At 49.0% G+C, this 16,094-nt stretch overlaps 1 protein-coding gene across 1 annotated transcript in view; it reads left to right on the top strand.

The window, feature by feature from the left end:
- Ube2ql1 (ubiquitin conjugating enzyme E2 Q family like 1) overlaps positions 1–15,771 on the top strand; it is a 41,754-nt gene extending 25,983 nt beyond the window's left edge. Inside the window, exon 2 of the mRNA XM_041632234.1 lies at positions 14,422–15,771. Coding sequence (XP_041488168.1) covers positions 14,422–14,553 — 132 coding nt within the window. The 3' untranslated portion in view covers positions 14,554–15,771. The remainder of the gene's footprint in view (positions 1–14,421) is intronic.
- The last annotated feature ends 323 nt before the right edge of the window (positions 15,772–16,094 follow it).

Genomic DNA, 16,094 nt, shown 5'->3' with positions numbered 1-16,094 from the left:
TTGCCCGCTGGGTCACAGAGCGCCTGCCCCAGATAGGACACCGCTGTCACTGAGCTTGCTCGTTAGGGAAATGGGCTGAGAACAGCGTGTTCTAAGGGCGAGGTTCAAGGCCAAGGGCAAAGGCCTCGGACAAGTGTGCTCCTGAGCTCAGCTTGTACCTGTGAAGGCACAGCATGTTTGTGGCAACATTCATCAGTCCCTTTGGGGTATGTAAGGCCTTCAACCTATTTGCTATGACACTGTTTCCTCAGCAGGAAGGCATAGTTGGGCTTGGTAATAGTCACCTCCCTTGTCCTTGATCCCCACCAACTCCAAGAATTACAAACCCCCACCTCCACCAGAGTCCACCTAAGGTAGCCACACAGGTAAGCACTTAGACCAGTGGGGCAGCATTGACACTGAAGCTTCTAGGTCCTTGACAACTTAGGCCTTTCTGGGGCATTAGAGCACTAAGATGGACAGACATGGCATGCCCACACTTACGCAGCCCCCACATCCCTCTAGAGAGGCAGTTATAACCACCATGCTGCCTGAGACTGTCCACCTTCACATACCTGCTTAGACTCACTAAACCCCACTGCCTGACTCAGCTCCAGCCACGATGTCTTCTGGGTCATGCTGATGTAGAAGCTGACCTTGCAAATTCAGCCTCAGCAAGAATTCTCAACCCTGGCCTTAAAGCCCAGCGGTTCTTGTTAAAGTCGACCTGGAGCAACAGGCTGTCATTGAGAGGGACAGAAGTCAATGCGGATGGAAGTTACCTGTGTCCCTCACCCAGGATAGCTATGGCTGCACGGGGCATGTCCTCTTGCCCAGAAGGTGGAGTCCTCCACCAGGCATCTTGGTGATGCTACAGACTTCAGAGAGACAGCTCCCTGGGAGTTGCTTGAGCTTTCTTTACAATGAGGCATTAACAGGGGACACTTAGGGAAGATGGTTGATCATTTGGATCTTTAAGATGTCCACTCTGAGACAGGGCGTGTCACTGGGCAACATGGTCTGGAAGGGGTGAAAGTGGCAGTTGGTGATGACTGAAGCTGTAAGTGTCCCTGACATAGGGTAAATGACGTGGACTCTGGATAGAGAGTGGGCAGCTCTGGAGAGACCTTCACATTCACTGTTCTTTCCAGAGGCTCAACCCTTCCCCCCAGCATAACTAGTCGTTACCTGACACTGTATGAGAAAGTCACACCAGGGGCACTGTGCTCTGTCCCCAGAAACTCTGCCACAGAACCTGGTGGGCGTCTGCCCAGCAAGTGTGTGGATATGTGTAGCAGCTGAAATCCAACTTCCTGTCCTCATGGACACATTTGGTAAAACAGATGAAGGAAATGGTCATATAGTCTTGTTGCTGTGCTTTTATACTAAGAGCAAACTATTCTAAAAAGAAGTGTGTATTTTATGTAGTGTGTGCCCAAACCATAACGTTTTTCTTACTTGAATTGTCCACAAAACATGTCTGAAGTTAGCTTTATTTGTTTAATGCCATCATGCTCTCCCCATCTGCAAATGCCGGGGCTGTCACATGCAAGGTGAACTTTCTCTGCCGTTACAAGTTCTGCTGCGTAAAGAACAGACTGCAGTCATGAAATGTCTCAGCAAGTGCATAGGCAGACCTGCGCCTCAAGGTTAAAAACCATCTGCAGAGTGAATGCCAGGCTCACCGCCCTGGCTGCCTGAGAAATCCTGTTTGCCTTCTTGATGCATTTTTTTTCCAGAACAAACGGTTTTCTCCCAAATCATGACGTTCTGCATGCAGGGGCAGACATCAGTGTGGCTGCCCTCTCTCCTGGCACACCAATCCCCTGGCACTCTCCACTGTCACGTTATCTAGTGCTGTCTTGGCCCCCTCATTTGGGAGGGGTTTCTCTTCAAAGGCACTGTATTATCTGTGCCAAGGGAACCGAATAACAGGAGGGAGCTCCGAAATAAAGAAAAGCTGTGATTACTCCATGATGGTCAGTGATCAAGCCAATGGCATCTGACAGGGGAGGGTTCGGGTCACAGACAAACGTGATCGTACGTGGGGGAGAGTGGGCCATGCCAGTGTCAGGCTTTCAATAGGGAGAGGGTAGACGGCAGGAAGTGTGAAGGGTGTGTAACTTTTGTCACATCATGTCTCCCTGGAAACCATCTGCTCGGCTGTGTATTTCACTCAGGGGTGTGTCCTCCCTGGTGACAAAGACAGTGCAGCCTCTTCCACAGTGTGACTACCCATGAACCTATCCATTTTTATGGGACACACTAGGAAAGCCCCTGGGTGAGACAAGGATTGCAAAAACGGATAAAGACATCCATGACATCGTGGGCTTGCAGCGGGTAGGTGGCCACAGCCTGGAATGAGCAGAGTTGTCCCCAGACCAAACAGGAGAACAGGAGTGAGAACAGATGGGAACAGACCTGTGTAGTTCTGGGCAATGGGAGCGCGCTTCCATTTTCTTGGTGTGTCCCAAGGAGATGGAAAATGCTGATAACGTAAGAAAAACCCCAAGGAAAATCTACAGGTAGGGAAGAAAGTGGGTCAAGATATGAAACAAGGGGCCAAACTGGCTGGGAGGATATCATTGTTCCTTGAAAGTCACTCTCAGAGTATGCAATCAGACCAAGTCATCTTTGACGAGGGGGCCAGAAGCATTGCTGAGGGCGGTGACAACATGGATGTACACTCCTGGAGCTAAGACCTGGCGTAAGATGTTTCAGCAAATGCAGAAATACAAATGTAGCGTAAACTGTAGGTCTGCCCATGAAAATGAGCTGGGCATAGATATTCCCATAACTTCCCATGCAGACTCTAGAACTATAAAAGAGGAAGCACAGCAGTGACTGTGCATCCCAGCTTGGCCCATGTAAAGCAGTCTCTAAAGAATGAAGAGAGGGAGGGCTGGGAATGTTGCCCAGTTGGTGGAGTGCTTGCCTGTCGTACACAAGGTCCTGGGTCTAATCTCCAGAATCCATAAACCAGGGTTGGTGGTGTATGCCTGTAGTCCCAGAACTTGGGAGGTGGGGGCAGGAAGGCCACTCTGGGCCATTCCTTACTTCGTTTTGAGTTTGGGGCTAGATTAAGATACACGGAGCCCAATCAATCAACCCATGGATAGGGACACAGCTCAGTAGTAGAGTGCTTGCCCAGCATGCATGAGGCCCTATGTTCAATTCCTTGCATAGCACAAAAATAAAGATCCAAAACTCTGCCAGTCACTCCTTATCTTGGAGTAAGACTGCCCTAGCCCAGTGTTAACTGTCAACTCGGTGCAGCCAGCCTCAAGTCACCTGAAAAGTCCCCTGCCAGGCTTGTCAGTGGGCGTGTCTGTGGAGGCACAGCTTGTGAGGTGACACAGCAGAGTCCCGCCCACTGTGGCACCATCCTTGCTGCCTGAGCAGTGCTGGCTAAGCGTGAGCCTGAGAGCCAGCTCCTTGTGATTTCTGCTTCAGATTCTTGCCTGTGTTCCTGCCCTCAGTCCCCTGAGTGATGGAGTGTGACCTAGAGCCAGATAGGCCATTTCCTCCCCTAAGCTGCTTTTGAACAGTATTCCGTCATAGCGGCAGGAAGGAAGCTAGAGCAGGTACCATGAATTGACCAGATCTCTGGGAAGATGGGGAAGCAGTGGCAATAAAGACAGGGCTGATGCCCGGGCAAACTGGCAAAATGCATAGTGGTCATAATGAGGTTCAAGCTCCAGAACAAAAAGGAAGTGACCAATGACGAGAGAGAGCTCTCTGGGGAGGAAGTCACAGAGAGGCCAAGAAAGGAAGTATATGGAGAGCAGGCTGTCAGTGCCTTGATTGTCCTCTGTTCTCTGGGTCACCCTAGCTGCACAGTCAAAGGTCCATTGTGAGGATCTGGCCGGGGTGTTCTGAGTTTAAACACCTCACTGATCTTTCTGTGTCTTGGTTACTTCACATGTACAGAAGGTCCCTGAGCCCAATTGCTAGGGTGCCCTGGCATAGCTCATGTGAGGACTGTTCCTTCCTGGAGAAGGTGTCTGGCACATGGTGGCCTGTGTCTACCTTCGCCAAAGTCTTGCTGCCTCTCCACCGTGCTGAGACAAACACTGCTGGACCCCACCCCACCCTGAGGACCTGACTGCTCAAGCAGAAGCTTGCTAGTGAGGCTCACAGTGGCACCTTTAAAATGATCATCTGATAGCACACACTTTTTTTTTTTTAGCAGAAATGTTGCTTTTTCTATGCTTGATTCTTCCAACAAAATACCATCTGTTCCAACGCAGACTCAACAATCACTAGAACTTTCTTCAGGCTGGAGAGGAAAATGATGTTCTGGATGTTCTGTGTTTGTGAGAATTCAGGAAGTATGCCTTTGGCATTGCCAGTGGCTGGGGAAATTTTATGGCATTGTTAAATAAAAGACTTTCGCTTTGAAAGATTCCCAGTGAACACCATCAAAATGTACACAAAACCAATGGTGTGTTTGCCCTTCCAAGAAGCTTCACAAAGCTGAGCGTATACCTGAATCCATACCCTGCTGAAGAACCGGGAGAGTATTTGGGACTGGGTTAGACAATGTGTCAGACATTAGATTTCTCCATGAGGTTCTAATAAGGAAACATTTCCTGATGAGTGATGTGACTTTGCATTGAGATCCCAAAATGCTCGGAACATGAACCGCTTCAGATTTCAAACCGTCTGGAGCATCATGCCAGAGAGGGGTTTAAGTGAATCTGTTACGGGGTGTCTGAACCATGAAAGGGATCCTGAGCCACACTTGGCAGAGACCGTTTGATGAAATCCCATCTGAGAACACAGGAACCTAAAGTCCAGGTGCTGGAGACTGGAGCTGGGCAGATGGGCTGATGAGGATCAGGGCTCACTGGAACACTCTGGGTCCCTGAAGGTGGCCCATCACACTCAGTAAATCTCCCTCCAGCCTTCCCAAGAAGCCCTTCTTCCTGGTGTATCCTGGTCCTCTTCAGAGGGCCCGACCAGCATGTTCTTCCCTAGGTCTTGCCACGGTCTCCTGGGGCACGGGGCCTCCAGTCTCAGCAGCCCTGGCTTCTCTGTAACCTTTAGTGAGTCAAGAAATAGCATATCTGGCTCCATACAAGTCCCGAGGGTTAGATGAAGTTGCTGAGACAGCCCGTGTGAAAACAGCCAGAGAGCAGCTGTTATCCAGTGACTGTGTGTCTGTGACCACCCCTACAAAGGCATGAGGCAAGTTAGCAACCTGGGATTTTCACTTCAGACAACCCCCGCTGGCATTCCAAAGCAGAGCATCTGCACCAAGAGCATGTTCCCATGGTCTTCGGTCCCTCGGTCTTTGTCCTCCTGGCCCGCAGTGTTGCAGGTGGAAAGAGCGACTTAGCCTCTGCCTGGGCACAGAACTGACTGGCATGCTGGCTGATCCATACGGCCTAGGGCTATTGATGGAAGTTTTTGTCCCTCCCTGTCCCACAGCCATTCAGTCCCAAATAAGCACACAGAGGTTTGTATTAATTATAAACTGTTTGGCCTGTTGCTCAGCCTTATTATTAACTAGCTCTTACAACTTAAACTAACCCATAATTCTTGTCTATGTTTAACCATATGATTTGGTACCTTTTCTCAGTAAGGCATTCTCATCTTGTTTCCTCTGTATCTGGCTGGTGACTGCATCTCTACCTTTCCTCATCCCAGAATTCTCCTACTCTGGTTGCTCCACCTATACTTCCTGCCTGGTTACTGGACAATCAGTGTTTTATTAAACCAATATGAGTGGCAGATCTTTACAGTGTACAAGAGTGTTATCCCACAACATGGGGCTCACTCTGTACAGCAAAACGCTGGCCTTGAGGTCACTGTGGAAGTCTCTCTGGTTGGTTGTTGGGAGCAGTCAGACCCCAGATTTTTGAGCAGGCTGTAGGCAAGTGCTGCACCTCTGAGCCAACTTCCTGTCAAGAGAGTTCACCAACAACTAGATATGCAAGCAGATAATGCTTTGTGATACATATACTCCTATGGGTACAATATCTCTTAGGAAAGAGCAGAAGATGATCAAGAGGGGATGGACTTTTTAAATCGGTCTAAAATGTCTTTAACAGTTTTTAGCTACATCAAAATCCAAATTTGTCTTATTAAACATATCAAATCTAAGGACTTACCATGTCAAATTTTTCTCAGACAAGTTATAATCTTTTTCTAATCAGTGACATCATCATAGTTAATCAAAGCAGTTGCGAGCATTGACAGCTCAATACCATAATTCTAGTATGAAAATTAACAATAAACACACAATTTGTCAAATCACATTTCTCTAAAATCCAATCTAATCAAAAGACAAGAGGAGGTGTCTGTGATGAGTGAGCTGTGAGTCTTTTTTCTCTCCTATAGTTCAGTAGCATTGCTGCTCTGACCTTTCAAAGGTAAGTTCAACCATCCCCGTCTCTGAGGAGCAGCAAAAATTTTCATGCCACTCCTCCTCATCTCTGAAGAGGGCTGCAGTCACTCTTTGCTTCCATAATAGAGTTCCATTGCTTTAACAAGTCTCTTTCCCCTGGATGGGAAATTTTCTGAGGTCTCAGCTCTTAGTCCTTTTATTTCAACAGCAGATTGAACACCATACTGGCAAAAATGAGTTCTGTGTCCCAAGATACAGTATGGATAAACTGACAAATATTCGGTCAGCATTCTTGGGCCTATTTGCAGTGAGATGTAACAAGTTCTCTGAGGAAGCTATGTCATCAACATTTACAGTATCTGTTTCTTTGGAATTTCTGACTATGAAAGCATCAAAGTCTACTGATTTTGGCCTGACTGGCATACACACAGACAGAGAGACAGAGACACCCGCCACTCTGCCCCACCTCACCTCCACCTTCCAGCTCCATGGGGAGGTGGAGCCTCCACCTCTCCCCGTTGCCGTGACCGCATCCAAGTGCGACTTAAAAATGGCAGTAAATTGCAGTAAATACCCCTAAGAATGCAGCATCCCCGCTCAGCAGGAAGTAGCCAGACAGATTGACAACGCCCAAATTCCCTAAAAGATAATTTAAGTGGGGCCCCTTCTGTGGTTGCAGAGCAGCAAGCCTGCTTCCCTGAGTTCCCCTCCACTTAATGCGCCAGTTTGGACCCAGAACGAATGCAGCTGGGGCTAGAAGGCAGCTGGAGCAGAGCTTTGCTAGGTGGCTGTGGTGGAAGGCACATTGCCTCAGCCCAGTCTGTGCCTAGCCTGGCGGATGCCACAGCAGTGCCAAAAGTATCATCAAACGCAACAAGTGCTGGAGCTGAGACAAGCTGGAGCACAGACCCCACTGGGCTGCCCGAGACCGCAGCAGCGGGACAAGGAGAAGGCAGTGGCAGTTCCAGGCTCTGCACAACGAAGAGTCTGCGGCAGAGCGAATTTAAATCAAGAGACTTCCCTATTGTAGGACCTATGGCTGGTACAACAAATGTCTTGTTCATTATTTCATTTGTATGACATTTGTTAATATTGCTAATGCCTCTTATATGATGAAACAACTCAATGGTTACTTGAATAACCCTTGAAACGTTACAATTAGCACACCAGATTGTTGATGCCTGAGTGCTCTGTTTTAGCCAAAGGGTTGGTAGAATACCATAACCCAAATGGGAGGTTGGGTCCAGTGGTGATTGGGAACCCTACTGCTGGCAATCTTAACGCCTGTTGCCATGGGCATTCATCTTTGAATCCTGTGTGAGATCAGACAACCCATGAGAATGCAGCACATGGTCACTTAGCAGAAGCAGGATCAGCTGGGCTGCTAGGGAAGCCAAAGAGGTGCACGAGCGAGAAGGTGTCTTCCATGCACTCAGCTGACAAGAATGAATGGCCACAGGGGTATGGCAGCTGGGGTATGTTATTTAGGGGACTGCTGAGGGAGCAGTGGTTTCTGACCGCTCCTGGGGTCATGGCAAAGCCACTCCTAAAAGTCCCGAGTCTGAAATGGTCACACACCTCTGTTCACTTGAGGGGAAGAGGGTGTGTGGGAAATAGTCTGAGGAACCAACAGTCTCTGGGATACTTGAATCTACCTGTCTTACAGGCTTAAGTTGCTCTCTTGTGTTCCCTAAAAGCCAGTATTCTCCTGAGGAGATGCTGTCACTCTCTCCTGAGTACAGGTTCAATCAAAGTGACCAAAAGGCTGTGTGGTCAGGAGGGTCTTCTGTTTTATAAAAAATTTAGGGGGGAGATGTTGGGAGCAGTGAGACCCCAGATCCTGAATTTCTTGTAAACAACTTGTTTTCCCCTGATCTGAGTGCCTACAACTGCTCTGAGCACAAGACCTTCAGGAGTTCCTCATGGCAGGAGAGTGGTTATCTCTATATAATCTGCCCCTGAACACAATGAAGGGGGCATTCTTGGGGAATTCAAGGATGACCTGTGTCTCTCTCTCTGTGTGTCTGTGTCTGTCTGTGTGTGTCTGTGTATTTTAACCTCCAGCCCCCTTGCCCGAAGCTCGCGAACTGGGTGCCAGCACACAGAGCGCAGACACGGGGGCGCGGCAGTCGGTAGTCACATTCCTTCAAGGAACTTATTTGTTCCCACAGTTTGAATGCCACCACTATGGGGGTCACACTTGCCCAGGCTCACATGATGACAAGCTATGTGTCTGTGCACATTGACGCATGTGTGCATTTACAGGTACATACTCACGTATATGAATTACATGCACTCACACACGCATGCATACATACTCAGGTCATGCTAATGACTGCGTGTGCTCCAGGCCCTTCCATCCGATGCCGTTCTCCAGAAAGAGACCTTTCTTTCCTAAGGCTTAAATGTCCTTGGCTGTGACGGGGCAGCTGGTTTCTTTGAAGCCATCTTGTCCCGGTTGTGTCTTACCTATCCTCTCGGAAATGTACAAATGGATTTTGCTTAGGCCTTGTTTGAATTTCCAACCTTAGAAGAAAGTGTACCAGTCAGGGGTGGGGGCGTCCTTTCAAGTTTCCAGGCGCCGGATGTCTGTTTCCTTCAAGCCAGGAGCCTCTGGGGTTTGGGTTTCTCCCCAGAGAGTCGTGTGACAGAAAGCAAGGCTGGGGAAGGGCTACCTGGGCTTGGAACCTGTGCTGCAGGACAAGGTTTCTGGATGCCTTAAATCAGCAATTACACTTCCAAAAGTTTTGAAAATAGGGCTTGTCTCTGGAATTAGGGCTCAGAAGAATGTTCAGGAGCCCGGAAAGTCTACGGGAGGACCCTGGAAACATTAGTAGACCCTCGAAACTCACAGGCAAACGGCGCACAAATACCAAACAGAGTTATTTATAAATAAAAACCCACGGAAGTGAGCGATGCGGTACTGGGGTGTTAATGTCCCACAGCTACAGTGGACACGAGAAGTCTGAGGATTTAGATGATGAGATGCGTCCTGCTCGCCTGGAGGCAGCTTTAAAACAAACAACCTAAGTCATAATATCCACTTTCAAAGGCAGTATTTCCGTGACTTTTTTAAAAGAAGGCGAACTGGCATCACCTTAAAGGACATGGACGACATGATTATGGCAGTAGCAACCCGGTCACTGCTGTGCAAGTCCAATCCTTTCGGAAGCCCGGCCGTGTTTCTTTTACCGGCAGTGAAACCGAGAGCCAGCAGCTTGCCCACAGCCACACACACAGGGAGTGCCGGAATGAGGATTTAAAAGCAAATCAGTTGAATTCTGCCCCTCCCCCACACGGTGCACGTACGCATGCATAAGAGTACACACACGTATGCATGCGTGCACCACACAGCCTAAAAATTCCCTGTGTGAGCCCACAGAGCATCTGGCCGTGGCTCCCAGAGTGCAGCAGTCTATTTTAAGCTTTTACTTGGGGCTACACTTCAAAGCTGATCCCAGCACCACCAAGAAACACTCTGAGGACACAGGCGCCACCCATCACACCCTTCCTCTGGTATTTTCGGTTGCGAGCCTAGCCTTAACCACTGAGCTGTCTCCCCAGCCCCACACCTTTCCTTCCCTCTCCTTTGACAAAGCTGGGCTGGGAGACATTTAGGATCTGATTCACCCCAGCAGCCAGCACTGCTCCCACTCCAGGGGCGGGCCACGTGTATCTGCTGAATGGCAAGGATAGGCCCAGCCCCTTTGCTTGACCCCAAGCCGGTATCAGTTGGTAGTGACTGTTCTTCCAAGACATTTGATATTGCCTGGATAAGTACAGTGTCATATGGAGCACCTAACAGAATGAGGCCAGACACAACACATATACATACTCTGTACAGGGTAACCTACAAGCAGACATACCCCAGCCGAGAGTCACTACTGCCAACAAAGCCACAACACACTTGCACCCTCATCGTGTCCACATGACGGTCCCACAGCTCCCAAAGGCGGCATCACTGGTGTTTCCTGAGCCAGTGCCCAACACATGGAATGAATGAAGTCACAAGGCAGCTGAGGGTGCCTTTGACAACGGAAGGTCAGCGTGTAGGTGGATACAGTGGGAACTGCAGAGTCAGAGAGGACCAGTCTTCGGATTTGCCTGTTAGCCTGTTAGCTGCTAAGACATGGGGATGCCTTCATGGTTAATCATGTGACTCTCTCTCTCACACACACACACACACTCACACACACTCACACACTCACACACAGACTCACACACAGACACACACTCACACACATACTCACATACACACACATTTACACACACATACACACACTCACACACACACAGACACACACACACACACAGACACACACACACACACACACTTATATTTTTTAAAGCCGCTGGCAAGCAAGATCAAACTGAAGGCCCCCCTGATGGTTTTGTATCACAGGTGCAGGCCCAGCTCCTGTGTTCCTATTTCTTTTTTTTTTTTAAGATTTATTTATTTATTATGTATACAACATTCCTTCCATGTATGCTTGCAAGCCAGAAGAGGGCACCAGATCTCATTATAGATGGCAGTGAGCCACCATGTGGTTGCTGGGAATTGAACTCAGTACTTCTGGAAGAGCAGTCAGTGCTCTTAACCTCTGAGCCATCTCTCCAGCCCTCCTGTGTTCTTATTAATCCTCTTTTTCATCTCTGTTGGGCTGAACCCTTAAGCACTATGTTTCCCTGGTGCCCCCCTTAACAACCTGCAGCTCCAGAGAGGGAAAGGGCACCAAGAAAGTTGTCGTAAACTCTGGAGAATGACCCTACGCCCTATCGAGGAGGCAATCTTGTCGTAAACTCTGGAGAATGACCCTACGCCCTATCGAGGAGGTAACTTGGAGTTACCTCCAAGTCTTCTCTCGTGAAATGCAAGTAAGGATAGTCGAGGAGAAATGAGAATTATTCAGAGGAGTATCTGAGACTAGACTCTGGTTACTGTATGGAAACAGACAGGGAAGATGGATGCTCTGAGAATAAGACAGCCGGACCTTAATTGTATCTCCTTCACAATCCTCAGTGCTTCCAGTTCACTTGTCTCCGTGAATCTGGAACAAGTGCTTAGTTAACTTTCTTGTTGCTGCTACTGAAGTCCTGACGAAGGTAATGTAAGGGAAGGCAGGTTATCTGAGCTCACAGATCTGGGGTCCAGCCTATCACCACAGGGAATCAGGCCAATAGGAGCGTCAGGCAGTACCACATCCAGAGCTCCATGAAGAAGCAGGGAAAGATAAATGCTGGGTGCCTGGCTGGCCTTCTCCTCTTAGTCAGGAACCCCAGCTCATGGAATGTTGCCAGCCACATTCACTGTGAGTCTCGCCCCTCAGCCAATGCAATCTAGAAACTCCCTTATGGGCTCGGCAGTGGCCACAGGACGTGTGGGAGAGGGGCGTCCTCTCCCTGTCTCATGGCACTGCAGGGCAGACACATCAGTGAGAACAACTCGGCCCCCTGGCAGGACTGGGGAAAGAAACACTTCCTGCAAAAGCTAACATTGACCTGTGTGAGCCCGAAGCGGCCCATCTGAAGCGGCAGGCGGTATGTGCTCACTGCAGGGCTGAGGGCCTCTCGCTGGCTAGCTCAGTGGGGAGAAGGCACTGAGCTGCTGGCTCTTGGCGGCCTCTCTCCTGCCATCAAATTGACTTCGCACTGGACTCTATGTTCATGATCCTCCCGGGAAGGAAAAAAAAAATCAACAAAGGGCCACTTGTCCCAGTAAGGGTTTGTTGGTTGAATCTCGTAACAGTAGGGACTTGGACAAAGAATAGGCGAAGCTTATGTTCCTGACAAAGCCACTGAATATTCCAGAGTCGTTGCGAGCCTGTTTGTCTGGCTCCCTTAATTCCGAATTCTCAGCCACACCAGCAGTCATCAGTACGGTACAAAGGAATAAAACACTCACATTATCTAAAACTGTCTGCTCTCGTGGATGTGTAAACCAACATCCCTACACTTCTCTACTTCTGATGCCAAAGCTTTGGGCTTTGACCTCAGCAACGGCTGTGCAAGTTCTAAATCTTGGTGGTCCCTTGTTATAAGGTATAACCCCACCCTTCATAAGGTATGGAAGTAAATAATTAAAGATGGGGCTCATGCCCTGGCGAGACTTGGGGACATCATTACAGCCATCAGGAGCTGCTGCCTCCCCTCCCCTCAGGTCCTCTTTCTCCCTTTGAAAGCTCGCTTGTTCTGACTGGGAGCCTCTATAAAGAATGTCAAGTGTCCTGGAGAGCAGGGAGGTAGCAGTAAGGCAGAGGGCCACTGGACGTGCAGAGCAACCCTCCCTGGGTTTCTGCCTTGTGGATAAGAAGGCCCCCGTGGACTGGAAGTGTGAGTTCTAAGTTCACACCTGTGAGCTGCTCTTCCATAATCAGGTTACTGGGATCCAGCATCACCAGCCAAGGATTCAGGAGCCAGTCCAGCATCTCTCACTTGGTTTATCGGAGAGAGCTAGGGTTGCAGCAAGTTTGCAGCCTCCGGTCCCATAGCCTGGGTAGATCCCCCCCTCAGTGTGTGGGTGGTGGTGGACCCTGAAGACCTGACTCCAGTTTAAGGTCCAGTATATACACACAGTTGTGCTGTGACATCTGTGTGAAGCGTACCAGAATGCAGAGAACCTGCTCAGTAACCAAGAAGCAGTGGGCGACCAGATGCAGGCGCTTGCTGGCTGATTGAAGGCAGCTGTGTCTCTGGGTGTCTGGGCCCCATCTGTGTATGGCATGTACGTGGTTGTACGTGGTTGTACACGGTTGTACATGGTTGTACGTGGTTGTACAGAGTTGTACATGGTTGTACAGGATTACTCAAAGAGAGCTAAACTCCAGGAAAGAATGACCCTAGTTAGGAGTAAGTAAATCCACAACGCCAAAGGGGCCAATTCAGGTGAGCAGGCACTTACAAGGCTAGGTGACTAAGAGCCACAGCAAGCTATCCAGTAAGGGCCCACTGCCATCCCACCTTCTGGTGACGAGCCACAGGCTCTCACTTATAGTCTGTTTCCATTGTGACACCTCTTTTCTCGCCTCTGAAGGTCTAGCAGGCATGTCCACTCCCTGCCTTCGGGCTGCATGTGGCTGAGGGCAGCTATGAATTTGGCCCAACACCAAAGTATAAACTTACTGAAAACATGATGGGATTTGGGGGCTGGAGAGGAGGCTCAGCGGTTAAGAGCACTGACTGTTCTTCAACAGGTCCTGAGTTCAATTCCTCGCAACCACATGGTGGCTCACAATCATCCATAGTGATATCTGGTGCCCTCTTCTGGCCTGCAGGCAGACATACAGGTAGAACTCCATATACATCATAAATAAATCTTTTTTTTTTTAAAAAAAAAAATGAAGACTTTTAAAAAACATGAATTTTTTTGCATTCTTTTTGTTAGTCAGTTATGTGGTTTTCAAAAATGAACTCTGTAGATGAGAACATGTTGTCACATACCAAACAGTTGAACACGCCCAAATTCTCCTCAGAGTCTTCTCAGCCACCCAAATCCTCTGGTCCACTGCACGACCCGGTCTTCAGCTTCAACACATGCATAGTTCTGACCTCTGACCCCTACCTGCCTCCCAAGCTGTATGAACTGCCGGGAGTGCCGTAATGGCTCCCAAGCTTGGATTTTAAAATTCAGTCCTTAGTTGCACACATAATATGAACACATAATATACACATCTATGTATAAATGTATTTATTTCCATGCCTATCAAAGACAACCCAGAAATTAGACTTGAAGCATTCGGGCGAGAAGGCTCCTCTCCTAAGGGATCCTTCAGCTGTGTCTCAGGAATGCAGGGAAGCTGCCTTCCAGGCTCACAGATTGAACCAGTTTGGATAAAGCTGAGGCTGTGGTTTGGGAAAAGTGCCTGCACCCCAAAATGTTTACAGTACGTGGCTCCCCAGTGTGCTCTTTATCGAAGCTGTATCCCTCCATATCTACTCCGCGAGAGTGTCCCATCATCCTTGCTGGTGGCCAACACATCTCCTAGATTCAGACATCAGAACGACGCCCACCTCCGTATGACCCTTTAACAACCCTATGAGGAGCCGGTCCTCGGCTGAGCCTCTAACCTGGTGTCTCTTTCCATCTCACGCAGGGACGGATCTGCAGGAAAGCTGGCAAGTCAAAAAAGTCCTTCAGCCGCAAGGAAGCCGAAGCAACCTTCAAGAGTTTGGTGAAGACTCATGAGAAATACGGCTGGGTCACCCCTCCCGTGTCTGATGGCTGATGCCTGCACGCACCCTAGACGCTTGAGCCGCCCGTCCACACTCCATCCTGCCATCTTCTCCCACCGCTGCGCGTCTTCTACCCTTTTCTACTCCAGCCAGAACTGTGTCCTGAATGCAGAGGACACGCTTAAGTTATTTATGAACTGATGTGTTTACGGAGAGAAAGAGCAAACTGTTCGGGATTGTGTTTCCATAATAAAGGACCGTCTCTAAGTCACTTTAGAACAAAGGTCGAGATGGTGATGTTTCCCAGCCCCAACCCCCACCCCCCTACCCACCTGTCGCATTGCCCTTAGCTTCTTTCCAGGACAGCAGCTCTGAGCAGCCGGCGGGAATCTCAAAGCCCCGCCCACTTCATTTCCATGTACAAGGCTCTGTTCCCAAGTCAGGAGCACCACACACCACCACCGGGCCCGCTGGCCCCTGTTCGCTGTACTCTGTATCTGTTTCTCTTCCTGGCAGGTCGACATAACTTGAAGACATATCTTTCTTTCTGTGGCCTGTGGTCTGCTGTGATGATATTTAGACCTCATTCATGCTATGACCTTTGGCTCATGAAAACACAAATCTAACATTGCCAGGCTCTAGCGCTGACTTAAAACTACAACTGCCCTCTCGATTAAAATGTGCTCCCATGCTTATCTTGTGCTGTGCTGCTGTTCACAGATAAACCAGTGCCATTTGATGAGAGGCAGGGGGTGCTGCGGCCACCAGGGAGGTTCAGGACATAAGGTGCATGCACCCCCCCTGGGGCTCAGCGCAGCAGATGGGCCAGAGGGAACATTCTCTTCTGACTTTAGGGAATGCTCGACGACAGGGCGTCTGCATCCATCTCTCAGCCACCACAAGACAATTGCCCATTTGCTGAGGTCATCGGACTCATTTTGTCTTCCGTGCTAGTGACAGGAGACACCAGAACTGCCAAAGGACACCAAGTGACTCGAGGAGGACTTGCATGACCCGGTCTGTTACTTCACCCGCTCGTCACTTGTGCGTCCCCGAGGTTGAGGCAGGAGCACCCTCACCGCGGTGTGAACCTCCTGTGATTTAATCTCCCCACACTTTCATTTGCTCTTCTGTTAAATTACCTAGAAATTCCTAAGAAACTCCATGAAATGAGGAGATGATGTTTATGAGAACATGCAGAAAGAGGTAAAATGTTCATTCCAAGTGGAAAATCCTATTGGACACATTTTAAATAAAACCATGCATACCTGATAGCCGGCCTCAGGATCAATCATTGGGAGCTAACCTACTGGAAGTCTTTCTTCTTTTCTTTCTTTCCCTCTTTCTTTCTTTCTTTCTTTCTCTCTCTCTCTTTTCCTTCCTTCCTTTCTGCCTGTCTGTCTGTCTGTCTCTTTTCATGATTATAGATGTTTTGCCTCTGTGAATGTCTGTGCACCACATGCATGCCTGGTGCCTTCAGAAATCATTACAGGGCATCTAGTCCCTGGGAACTGGACTCACAGATAGTTGTGAGCTGCCATGAAGGTGCTGAGAATCCAGCCCAGGTCCTCTGGAAGGGTAGTCAGTACATTTA

This window comes from Microtus oregoni, unplaced genomic scaffold (assembly GCF_018167655.1).
Source record: "Microtus oregoni isolate MIOR12 unplaced genomic scaffold, Mior012 000040F_ref0000088, whole genome shotgun sequence".
Lineage (NCBI taxonomy): Eukaryota > Metazoa > Chordata > Mammalia > Rodentia > Cricetidae > Microtus > Microtus oregoni.
Note: the sequence above shows the minus strand (reverse complement) of the source record. Positions and strands in the feature narration are given on the sequence as shown.